At 48.0% G+C, this 12,639-nt stretch overlaps 1 protein-coding gene across 1 annotated transcript in view; it reads left to right on the forward strand.

The window, feature by feature from the left end:
* CCNDBP1 (cyclin D1 binding protein 1) overlaps positions 1 to 7,825 on the forward strand; it is a 56,345-nt gene extending 48,520 nt beyond the window's left edge. Inside the window, exon 11 of the mRNA XM_075349778.1 lies at positions 5,256 to 7,825. Within this exon, the coding sequence (XP_075205893.1) occupies positions 5,256 to 5,364 (109 nt within the window). The 3' untranslated portion in view covers positions 5,365 to 7,825. The remainder of the gene's footprint in view (positions 1 to 5,255) is intronic.
* The last annotated feature ends 4,814 nt before the right edge of the window (positions 7,826 to 12,639 follow it).

Below are 12,639 nucleotides of genomic sequence, written 5' to 3' on the forward strand. Positions count from 1 at the left end.
AGTTTATAAACAGCTAAATTTACTTCCCTGAGGAGAGTGAAGCATAGCAGATTACATCCAAAGGGGTACAGTCCTTCTGTCACTTTTTTTTTTTTCCAACTATCCATATAGGTTTTGGCATCAAACTTCCACTCATCAAAACTAATCACATGTCAAAACTCTGACTTTTCAGCATGTATTTAACTATTTACATTTTGAGTTGGAGTATCAAAGATTAAAGTTACTCACCTCTTAAAGTGTTTGATGTTTTAAGTCGGTCTCCCTATGAAAACACTGACTGTCCTCTTGCATCTCAATGTTTTCAAAGGGCCACATACAGTCATGGCTGACAGTTTGGGACCCTTGAAATTGTTCCAGAAAATGAATTTTTTTCTCCCAGAAAATTATTGCAATTAGACATTGTGGAGACACGGGGCTCAGTGGGTGCTCTCGTCCGCTAAAACCGGCAGCCTTTAGAAAGACAGCGTGGCTTAGGGCTCATCCCAACTGAACGCCGGCCTCCTTAACCGTGGGCGGAACACTACTCAGACAACACAGGGTGAGGGAATCACAATAATTAGACTTTATTGGATCCCCAAAATATTAACGGCACATAACCAGCAAAACACACAAATGTAACAGGCAACAGAGTCTCACCCTTCCGCTGGCTCACCAGGGATTTAGAATGTCCATGCCTCAGATGTTCCAGGGCTAATTACTCCAATCCAGCAGCACCCCGCTTTCAGCGGGCACCCACCGTGACTGGAATAACGCCAGATTTAGGAAGCTGGCTGAGGTCTGCAAAGTCTGTAGCCAGGTGACCAAATTGTCTCAACCTGAGTTTCTTCCTTAAGTAGTCCTTGGTTTGATGATATAATCCTGGCAGCCGGAGTCGAAATCCTTAGGCTGTGGATATGATCTCCAATCGGAACAGAAGTCCCTAGATTGAAGCCACAATGTATCCTGATCCTCTAGCCAGCTCCTAGGAGCTTAGACTGGATCATGCACATCCATCAACAACAACCTGGTGACTTAAAGAAATCCATCTTATAGCCACAGCCTTCCACTTGGATACACTGCGTCCTCATCGGATTGGTTTAACAAGATTGCTTCTCCCATTGGATGAATTTCAAGCTGCATGGATAATGTTCATTTAAATGATGTGGGACGGAAGACTGAGGATATCTACATATAGTCTGCAAGTCACCGACTAGACAATGGCTACTAAGGTAATCACATTAGCAATACACAACTACATTACAATGATTACTGGAAGGGTCAGGAGAAACAATAGCTAAGCAAACATGAGTTAATATACAACAGAACAATACAATTGGCTGAATGTTAAGAAACTTTAACCCATGAGAGTCCATGTCGTCACAGACATGTTTTGTTTTACACTTATTTCCTTTGTGTGTATTCGAACAACACAGAAAAAAAACAAAACTGAAAAAAAGAGAAATTGGGCATAATTTAACACAAAACCCAAAAAATAGTCTGGACAAAATTGTTGGCACCTTTTCGAAAATTGTGGGTAAACAATGTTGATGCTTGGACAAACTCACCTGTGGCAAGTAAAGGCCGCTTTGCACGCAGCGACATCGCTAAAGCGATGTCGGGGGTCACGGAAATTGTGACGCACATCCGGCCTTGTTAGCAATGTCGTTGCGTGTGAAACCTATCGAGCGACCACTAACGAGCAAAAATACTCACCTTATCGTTGTTCGTTGACACGCTCCTCCATTCCCAAATATCGTTGCTGCTGCCGGTACAATGTTATTCGTCGTTCCTGCGGCAGCACTCATCGCTATGTGTGACACTGCAGGAACGAGGAACCTCTCCTTACCTGCGGCCGCCGGCAATGAGGAAGGAAGGAGGTGGGCAGGATATTACGTCCCGCTCATCTCCGCCCCTCCGCTTAGATTGGGCGGCCGCTTAGTGACGTCGCTGTGTCGCCGAACGAACCTCCCCCTTAGAAAGGAGGCGGTTCGCCGGTCACCGCGACGTTGCAAGGCAGGTAAGTAGTGTGATGGGTCCGAGCGATGTTGTGCGCCACGGGCAGCGATTTGCCCGTGACGTACAAATGATGGGGGCGGGTACGCAGCGCATGCATGCAGCGTGTAAAGCGGCCTTTACAGGTAATATGAAAATCACACCTAAAACCAGATAAAAAGGAGAAGTTGACTCAGTCTTTGCATTGTGTGTTTGTGTGTGCCACACTAAGCATGGAGAAAAAGAGAACAGAACTGTCTGAGAACTTGAGAAACAAAATTGTTGAAAAATATCAATCAACAATCTCAAGGTTACAAGTCCATCTCCAGAGATCTTGATGTTCCTTTGTCTATGGTGCACAGCATAATCAAGTTTACAACCCATGGCACTGTAGCTAATCTCCCTGGATGTGAATGGCAGAGAAAAATTGATGAAAGGTAGCAACGCAGGAAAGTCCATATAGTGAATAAGCAGCCCCAAACAAGTTTCAAAGAAATTCAAGCTGTCCTGCAGGCTCAGGGTGCATCAGTGTCAGCGCAAACTATCCGTCTAAATTTTAATGAAATGAAGCGCTATGGAAAAAGACCCACTGCTGACAGAGATATAAAAAAGCTAGACTTCAGTTTGCAGACATTCCAAAATGTACGGGAAAGCGTCTTGTGGACAGTTAAGACCTAGATAGAGCTTTTTGGTAAAGCACATTACCTGTTTACTGAAAACCGAATGAGACCTACAAAGAAAAGAACACAGTACCTACAGACAAATATGGTGGAGGTTCAAAAATGTTTTGGGTTGTTTTTCTGCCTCTGGCAATGGGTGCCTTGACAAGGCATCATGAAATCTAAAGATTACCAAAGGATTTTGGGTCGCAACGTAGTGAGCAGTATCAGAAAGTTGGGTTTGGGTCATGGGTCTTCCAGCAGAACAATGGCCCCAAACATACTTCCAGAAGCACCCAAAAATGGATGGAAACAAAGCGCTGGAGAGTTCTGAAGTGGCCAGAAACGAGTCCGGATTTAATACCCAGTGAATACCTGGGAGAGATCTTAAAATTGCTGTTGGGAGAAGACAATTCGCAAAAGAAGAATTTTCCAAAATTACAGTTGACAGATTTAGCAAGAAAAAATAAAAAATTCAGTATTAATGGGCACTAAAAGCAAAGATGCTTGAAAGAATATGGCCTGATGAAGGAGGCAGCAACCGCAGAAACATGTGTGAAATAAAAGTTCAATACATTCTTTCTAGCTTCTCTGCTATCAGCGCCCGTTAATATTGCATTTTTTTTCTTTTTTCTTGCTAAATCTGTTCAATCCTGGCCTCTGACAAGTTTGCGGTAGGCGCAGCAGTCAGCAATGAAGGACTAATCTGCCCAGAAGATCAGCTGTGACTGACCTAGTGCTCAGTCGCATTCAAGCAGTCTTCCTAACTTGCCAGCAGGAGAGCACCACGGACTTGATCTCGGAGCTGACACCGGAGTTTTACGGGGGTTCAAAACCCCCTTTGGTGAGTATAGTCCTCGTGGGGCCCCCTAATACACCTTGAATTGAATAATCCGCAATGCTTCTATTCTCCTATGCCCTCCATATACTCATATGAACCAGGAGTGTGTTGAAGAGGAGCGGTTTCCCTGAGTATCTGGACCGAGTGACCTGCCAGTTGCAAACAAGCTGAATACTGGGGTTGTGCAGGGGTACACACTCCTACCTGGTGAGTCCGGTTCAATAAGGGCCTTAGTGTATGTCATCGATCATTGTAACAGGAGCGCTCTTTTGTCCCTTTTTTTGTTTCCTCATTGCAGTTGAGAAATGTAAGACGCTTGTTAATGGTTATAGAAAGCGATTGCAGTTATTTATTACAAAGAATGTGCAACCAAATATTAAGTTGAGGGTGCCAACACTTTTGTCCCTGTTTTGGAGTTTTGTGTGAAATTATGTCCAGTTTGCCTTTTTTCTCTCTTTTTTTTTTTCTTTTTTTTTTCGGTCAGGCGCCACTGAGTACTGCACCCATGCTGGGACAGTACTTCCAGGTAATCCTAAGGGCCAGAATGAGGTGTGTACGCACGGACACATAGCAACCAGTTCTCCCACACCAGTAGATGGGACCCTTGGGCAGTCTCCGGAGGGGGCTTGCTTTCAAATCTTGTCAAGGGGTGTAGCGGAGGGGCTAGGAGCTAGAGTGCAGAGGTTGTCAGGAAGGGAGGAGAGTGGAGTTCTGAGGAGGAAGAGAGCCAGTCTGGTGGTGGTGGTGCGCGGCGGTCGCGAGACGGATACGCACGCTGCCACTAGTCAGACCCTGCACGGGGTAGTAACTGTTAGCAGGGGAGAACGGTCACCTGGTAGAAACATTACGGTGTTCCTGGTGACTAGGCACGTACAGGTCCCTAGAGCAGACTCCAGTTTAACTACCTGCTAAACCTGCCGGTGAGGGGAACTACACGTACCTCACCAACCCCAGAGTCGGAGCCTCAGCAGCAACGCAGGGACCCATAAGGAGACAGAGCCTGGAGCCATCTCACTTGGTCCAAGCTGCCGGCAAACGGGCCAAACACAGGGGAGAAAAGGCAGCAGCGACTCCCTGGATAGACCCCCATGGTACTCCACGTCAGGGGGTTGTCCGAACACAGAGTGCTAGAAAGGCGAGCTTACAGGTTATACTCAGACTGGCCGGAAGGAAACCTGGTCCTACCTGGTTCATCACAGCAACGCCCAGGGCAGCTCACCGCAACATCCAAAGTGAGTAAAAACCAGTTAAAAGACTTTTGGACTCAGCCTGTGTTATTCCGGGACCCGCTACCCTGCTCACTCGAGCCCCTGGGGCCTGTCTCACTCATGGGAGGCTAAATCATCTGACTGCAGACCCCATCATCCCCAGACGCTCGTAAAACCTGCAGCGGCGGTCATTCACATCCCTGACCACAAGCCATGAGTGCCGTCACAACATATAAAAACTGACATTACCTGTTCGCCATATTGAACAAGCCCTGTGGCATCCCTGAACAGGATCGGCACCCCTGGGGTGTCACCCTTCCAAAGCACACAAAGGAAATAAACGTGTGTGACAAAACATGTGTAATCGTAATACTTTTCTAGCAGAAATACTTCATTTTCTGGAACAATTTCAAGGGTGCCGATACTTTCGACCATGTCTGTAACTTTTTTTTTTTTTTGCAGAATCTAGCTTTTCCGGTTGCCATTTAAAATAAGGTGTCAAATACTGTTTCATGGAAAATCTGATTACTGAATGAAGTATTGATTAATTTAACATTGTGTACGTTTTTTCTCCAGTGCCAGCCATGTTTGCCCTGACACAGAATGCAGCTGGGTCCAATTCCTTCATAACGCCATTGACCACAATATGAACAAAGTGAAAAGCCTGACTCAGGATAGTCTTTGACATTTCCACACATCTGTACTGTTATAAGCCAATGAACATCAGTAGTAAAGTCCACAGCTTACATAAGGGAATGCCAAACCTGCAGAATCCCGGCCATGTTTACCAGTCTGACCTAGGTGATGGAGGATCTAGGACGCTTGATGACTTCTCACATGCAAAGTCTCAAAATATTTCGTTCCATATCAAAAGAAAAGCCTTTAGCATTTTTTAATGATGTCTCTGTATCAAAAGGCATCAACAGAGCAGCTTATAACTTAAAATCTGCAGCACGCATCGCCCTTTAAACCAGACTGGCTTATTACAGTATGATGGAAGCAGAATGATTTAAAGATATAGATATATATATATTTTTTTTGGTTTGTTTTTGGAATTTGGCAACATTTTAGGACCCCTGTCATCGGATGGTAAATTTTGTTCATGAAATATCCCTTTACTAATCTTGGGTTTCCCTAGACACCACTTCATCATGGGAGCCTGGTCGTTTGGATTTCTGTTTCCAGTCTTGCGTCTGTTGCAGAGTTTGTTGTCTAACCTCGGATACCATGGATTGCAGATCACTGTCGTCTCCAATGTTATCTTGCTTTCAGTGGAAGTTGCATATTTGGAGAGGGATGTAAATAAAATTAATACCCAGAACTTTGTTCAGTTGTAAATGAAAATCTCCTTGTCATTTTATTGGTTTTGTCAGATCAGATACATATAATATGTCCAGTTGTGCTTCTCTGGTAAACAATTACTGGATACATGGTAACCGTCAAACTATGTAATTGAGCTGTTCCAGACTAAGGGGTACTTTGCACACTACGACATCGCAGGTGCGATGTCTGTGGGGTCAAATCGAAAGTGACGCACATCCAGCGTCGTTGTCGATATCCTAGTGTGTAAAGCGTTTTTGATACTATTACGATGCTTTTGCGCTCGTTAATCGTATCATCGGTGTAGTGTCCGACATTTTCATAATTGCGCGGTAGCGACGGTACGATGTTGTTCCTCGTTCCTGCAGCAGCACACATCGCTGTGTGAGAAGCCGCAGGAGCGAGGAACATCTCCTACCTGCAGCTCACGCCAGCTATGCGGAAGGACGGAGGTGGGCGGGATGTTTACATCCCGCTCATCTCTGCCCCTCCGCTTCTATTGGCCCCCTGCCGTGTGACGTCACTGTGACGCCGCACGACCCACCCCCTTAGGAAGGAGGCGGGTCGCCGGCCAGAGCGACGTTGCAGGGCAGGTGAGTGCATGTGAAGCTGTTGTAGAGATAATGTTAGCTACGGCAGCGATCACAAGATATCGCTGCTGCGACGGGGGCGGGGACTATTGCGCTCGGCATCGCAAGCATCGGCTAGCGATGTCGTAGTGTGCAAAGTACCCCAAAGGGCCGGATGCTGAACTGTATGAGAATCTGCTTACTTTTAATAAATGGGGGTGTTAACAGTGTGAAATGTGTAACACAGAACCGGCGATCCCTGTCTTCTTACAAACACATTAGCAGCTGGATTTCTAACAGCTCTGCTGTATTGCAACAATATTGTAACTCATCTGTCTGTGAGATAGAGGCTGAAGCTCAGAGGAGGCTGCAGATGTGTCAGTTACAATCACACAGCTCTGCAGTGAGAGCAGAGAGCGGCCATCACTCATCACACTGGTAACTCCCCTTTTTATTTATAATACTCTGAAGGCAGATTCTCATACAGATTAGTGCCCGGCCTGTAGTCTGTAACAGCTCATTTACATATAAGAAGAACTTGATTTTTTCTGTAATAAGACATTAGATTGCAGATATCAAGGAATCATTTTTATCAGCTTCCCATGATCTACATGCCCATATAGACAGCTTTGGAGGGTTGATCCTACTGACAGATTCACTTTAGAAAAAAAAAAAATATATATATATTTATATTTCTCATCAATAATATCATATCTCTATGGTCAAATAGAGCCCCGCTCTTTGGTGTATTTCTCTCATATTATTAAGAACATAAAATGCTCCCAAAAATGTAATAATATATAAAAAAGTTATACATCAATTTTAATTGTTAATGTAATTCTTTAATATATGTTCTACATAGGTTTCATAATAAAGCAATGTAAAATTTTCAGCGCAGAGCAAGCTTGTGCTATTTTGTGCTCCGAATTAAGTATCGACACAGAAACTAATTGAGAGGTGGAAATTGTGACACCACAAGTGCTACTTCTGATACTATGGAAGATTGCCACCATTGCGGAAAGTAGCCATCTTAGGCTATGTTCCCACAATGAGCTTTTGATGTTGCAGAATTTCTGTACCCTTTCTATACCTATTATGTAGATTAGGTAACTGGCAGCAGCTTTCCCTATGTTACTCCAGGCTTTTCTGCAGTAATGTCCAGTGGCAATAGAGGGCATTCTAGAGGTTTTCTCCGTTGTAAAACCCCAATTCCAAGGCTCATTTTGTTATTAAAAAATAAATATGCTTTATTCACCATCTCTGGGTCCATGGCTGAGTTTCCACCTGTGTGTTATGTTGTCACTAGTGCAGTCAATATCAGACAGCGGGAGCAATGTCGGAGACTCAGCAGTGGCCTCTGACACAATGAGTAAAGTGTTTTTCTTCGGCGCTCCATTGGGAGACCCAGACGATTGGGTGTATAGCACTGCCTCCGGAGGCCACACAAAGCAATTACACTAAAAAGTGTAAGGCCCCTCCCCTTCTGGCTATACACCCCCAGTGGGATCACTGGCTCACCAGTTTTCTGCTTTGTGCGAAGGAGGTCAGACATCCATGCATAAGCTCCACTGTTCAGTCAGCAGTAGCTGCTGACTATATCGGATGGAAGAAAAGAGGGCCCATACTAGGGCCCCCAGCATGCTCCCTTCTCACCCCACTTGCGGTTTGTAAGGTTGAGGTACCTATTGTTGGTACGGAGGCTGGAGCCCACATGCTGTTTTCCTTCCCCATCCCCCTGAGGGGCTCTGAGGAAGTGGGATCTTTCCGGCCACCAAGCCCTGAGGCCGGGCTCCATCCACAGACCCATAGAACCTGCTGGATGTGGAGCGGGAGTGCCGTTCAGGGACAAGGCCCTGCAACTTTCAGGTACTCTGTGTCCCCGTATGGCAGGCCACGCACACTCCAGGCTTGCTGGGTGTGCTAGTGCGCCGGGGACTGTAGCGCTGTGCGCTGGGCTTATAGTCCCTGCAGATTACTGGGGGACTTTACGTGTGGGGACCGCCGCGCCGACCGCCCCTGGAGCGGCGGCGCAGCTGCGACTTGTAGTGCGCCGGGGACGCGCCGACCGCGCTTTTACGGCGGCGGCGCTTCTAACTTTAGTCCCCGGCTTTTGCGGCCTAGCGCCGCTTCGTTCCCGCCCCCATCCTGTCACTCAGGGACAGGGAGAGACGCTGTTCTATAGCAGCGCCGAGGGCTGGAGACTTATTTGCATTCTCCAGCCCCCTTCACTAGACACAGTGGGCGCCGGGTTCCCGCTCTTGTCTCGGGCACGCCCTCGGCCCGCCCCTCTCCTCTGGACGCCGGCAGCCATTCCGGCACGCAGAGCGGGAAAACGGAGACACTGAGCTACCAGTACAGGATTCCGGCGCCACACACCCGCTTTTGTGCGGGCGGTAAGCGGCAACTAAAGTGCTGACCCACTAATGCCGAAGTGTCCTGTTGTACTTTTGTACGGTCGCTATTCAGGATGCAGACCTAGAAACAGCAGCAAAAGATCAGGGGTGCTAAAGCACAGACTCTATATGCTGCTTGTCTTACATGTGCTGCAGTGTCATGTGTCCTTTATGCTTGTATGCTTTACATTGCACTGTAAGGGCTATTCTTGGCTGTCTACCCGCCTAGATGGCTAGACAGCGGCAGCAAACAGCAATGGTGCTAAGGCACAAGCTTTCAATGCTGCTTGGATTGCATGTACTGCAGAGTTTATTTTCATGCTTGTACATTCACTGCATGTCGCTATTCTTGGCTAATGCTCCTTGATGACTAGACAACAGCAGCAGAAAAGCAAGGGTGCTAAGGCACAAGCTTTCAATGCTGCTTGGATTGCATGTGCTGCAGTGGTTATTTTCATGCTTGTATGCTATACATTCACTGTATGTCGCTTGTCCTGGCTAATGCTCCTGAATAACTAGTCAACGGCAGCAGAAAAGCTTTCTATGCTCCTTGTACTGCATGTGCTGAAGTGTTTATTGTACTTCATGCTTGTATGCTATACATTGCACTGTACGGTCGCTATTCTTGGCTAATGCTCCTAGATAGCTAGACAGCAACAGCAAAAAAAAAAAAAAAAGCATGGGTGCCAAGGCACAGGCTTTTTATGCTGCTTGTACTGCATGCGACTGTTCCAGGACCCCCAGTGTGTGCAATTACTCAACGGGGTCTCTGCTACAGGTGGCCAAAAGAACCACCTGTGATCCCTGTCCAGGGACAGGGACGGAGTTGCAGTTTCCGCTGATATATTGTCTGTGGCTATGACTAACATCTTACAGACTTTGCAGTCCAGACAGACCTTGGGCAATGTTGATTCAATGCCCCTGGCCACCCTGATTTCGAAACAAATCATGGCTCCAGGAGGGTCCCATGCATCCCAGGGTGCAGGCTCTGACACGGACGACAGTCCCAGACGGCCTAAGCGAGCTCCCTAAGAACGGCCCTCGACTTCATCACAGTACTCTCTGTATGACGAGGCAGACGTAGCTGTTCAGGACTCTGATCCTGAGACCGCTCTCAATCCGGATACACCGGATGGTGACGCTATAGTGAATAATCTTATAGCGTCCATCAATGGAAGGTTGGGTATTTCTCCCTCAACTCCTCCAGTGGAGGGGTCAGCTTCACAGCAGAAGAAATCCCTATTTCGGTATCTCAAGCGTATATTGAGTACTTTTCTGGTCACTCTGACTCCAGAGAAGCAGTCCAGGAACATCACGCTTATTCCGATAAGCGTTTCTCCAACCGTATTGAAGATACGCGTTGTCTCTTCCCCCCTGACGTGCTCAAGCGCTCCAAGGGTGGATCCCCCAATCTCCAGGCTTGCGGCTAGATCTATAGTTGCAGTGGAAGATGGGACTTCACTTAAAGATGCCATTGACAGACAGCCCTATCGGCGGGTCGGTTGCCCCGGCATTCGCAGCCATAGAGGCACTCCAAGCTATTTCAGCTAGTATTGCGCAGAGGGACGCGGTCACATGTACATCTTGGCCGCAGTAGCGTCCTTCACCTCGCAATGTCGGCATTACGACTCAAGCTGTTTATGCTGTCCTGGACTCTACGAGCCGTACGTCAGTGGCGTCCGCCAACTCCGTGTTGTTACGCTCCTAGTGTTAAGGGATTGGAGTAGATGCTGCTTCCACAAAAGTGCTTAACCAGATTGCCTTTATCTGGTGACAGGCTGTTTCGTGAGCGGTTGGATTAAATCATTCAACTGTCCAAGGGTACGGATTCTTCCTTACCCCAGCTATCAAACAAGACCCATCAGGAGAAGGGACAGTCGAGGTTTCGGTCCTTCCCAGGCTCGGGCACGTCCCAATTGCCCTCGTCCAACAGGACTCAAAAGGCTCAGAGGGGCGCAGGTTCCTGGCGGGCTCAATCACGCCCGGAGAAGGCAGCCGGAGGAACCGCTACCAAGGCGGTTTCCTCATGACTTTCAGCCCTCTCTCTCCGCGTCCGCGGTCGGTGGCAGACTCCCCCGCTTTAGCGACATTTAACTGCCACAGGTCAATGGCCGGTGGGTGAGAGACAGTTTGTCGCAAAAACTTCCTCACCGGCCGAGCCGAGGCTCTTCTGCAGGCAGTAGGAGTCGTAATCCCGGTTCCTCCTCAGGAACAAGAGACACTTTTTACTCCGATCTGGTCGGGGTGACAAAATAGGACGACTCCTTCCGTTCCGTTCTGGACCTTAAACTGCTCAACAAGCATGTGAAAACCAGGCGGTTCCGGATGGAATCCCTCCGCTCCGTCATTGCCTCAATGTCTCAAGGAGATTTCTTAGCATCAATAGACATCAAGATGCTTATCTCCACGTGCCGATTGCTCCAGAGCACCGGCGTTTGCTACGATTCGTTATTGAAGACGAGCATCTTCGGTTCGTAGCCCTACCCTTCGGGCTGGCGACAGCCCCACGGGTTTTCACCAAGTTCATGGCAGCAGTGGGACCACTCCCGCACTCTCAGGGTCACCCTGTGATCCCTTACTTAGACCATCTACTTGTCAAGGCACTCTTTTAAGAGGCATGCCAACACAGCCTGAACATGGCGCTGGAGACTTCCCAGAGTTTCGGGTGGGTCCTCAACTTTTCAAAGTTAAACCCAATCGCTGGCATATCTTAGCTTGGGGTTTCACACTCCCTCAGCGATGGTGAAGCTTCCACTGGACAAACAGCGGTCACTTCAAGGAGACACCTCATCCAGAGGCAGTCCCTTTCACGCAGTTTCATCTGCGTCCACTTCAATAGAACATTCTTCGCTAATGGGAGGGGAAGTCGATGTCCCTACAGAGGAACGTCCCCCTTTCTCAGACGATCAAGGACTCTCTTCAGAGGAGTCCACTCTTCAGATCAATTGTCTGGAGCTCTGGGCAGTGCATATGGCACTGCAAGACTTCCTGCAGTGGCTGGAAGGCAAACAGATCCGAATTCAGTCGGACAATCCACAGCGGTGGCATACATCAACCACCAAGGCGGACTACGCAGTCGGCGAGCCTCCCAGGAAGTCCGCCGGACTCTGCTAGGGGTGGAAGACAGAGCATACACCATATCCGCAGTTCACATCCCGGGCGTAGAAAACTGGGAAGCAGACTTCCTCAGTCACCAGGGCGTGGACGCAGGAGAATGGTCTCTGCACCCGGACGGGTTTCACGAATCGGCACAACAGCAAGGTCCCGGTTTTCATGACGATCAAAGAGCTCTGGCGACAGGCATCTCACGGTCGGTCAACCGTGGGCACTACCAGACCGGCCAGACTTACTGTCCCAAGGGCCGTTTTTCCATCTGAATTCTACGGCCCTGAACCTACTGTGTGGCCATTGCGTCCTAGATCCTAGTGTCCTCAGGATTATCCCACGGGGTCGTTGCCACCATGAGACAGGCTATGAAGCCCACGTCTGCTAAGATCTACCACGGAAGTGGAAGATTTTCTTTTACTGGTGCTCTGTACTAGGAGTGTCCCCCTGGCCATTGGCATTGCCTACTTTTCTTTCCTCCCTGCAATCTGGGTTGGAAAAGGGCTTGTCGCTCGGCTACCTTAAAGGGCAAGTCTCGGCGCTATTGGTGTTTTTCTCAGAAGCGTCTAGCAC

This window comes from Anomaloglossus baeobatrachus, chromosome 5 (assembly GCF_048569485.1).
Source record: "Anomaloglossus baeobatrachus isolate aAnoBae1 chromosome 5, aAnoBae1.hap1, whole genome shotgun sequence".
In the NCBI taxonomy this organism is placed as follows: Eukaryota; Metazoa; Chordata; class Amphibia; order Anura; family Aromobatidae; genus Anomaloglossus; species Anomaloglossus baeobatrachus.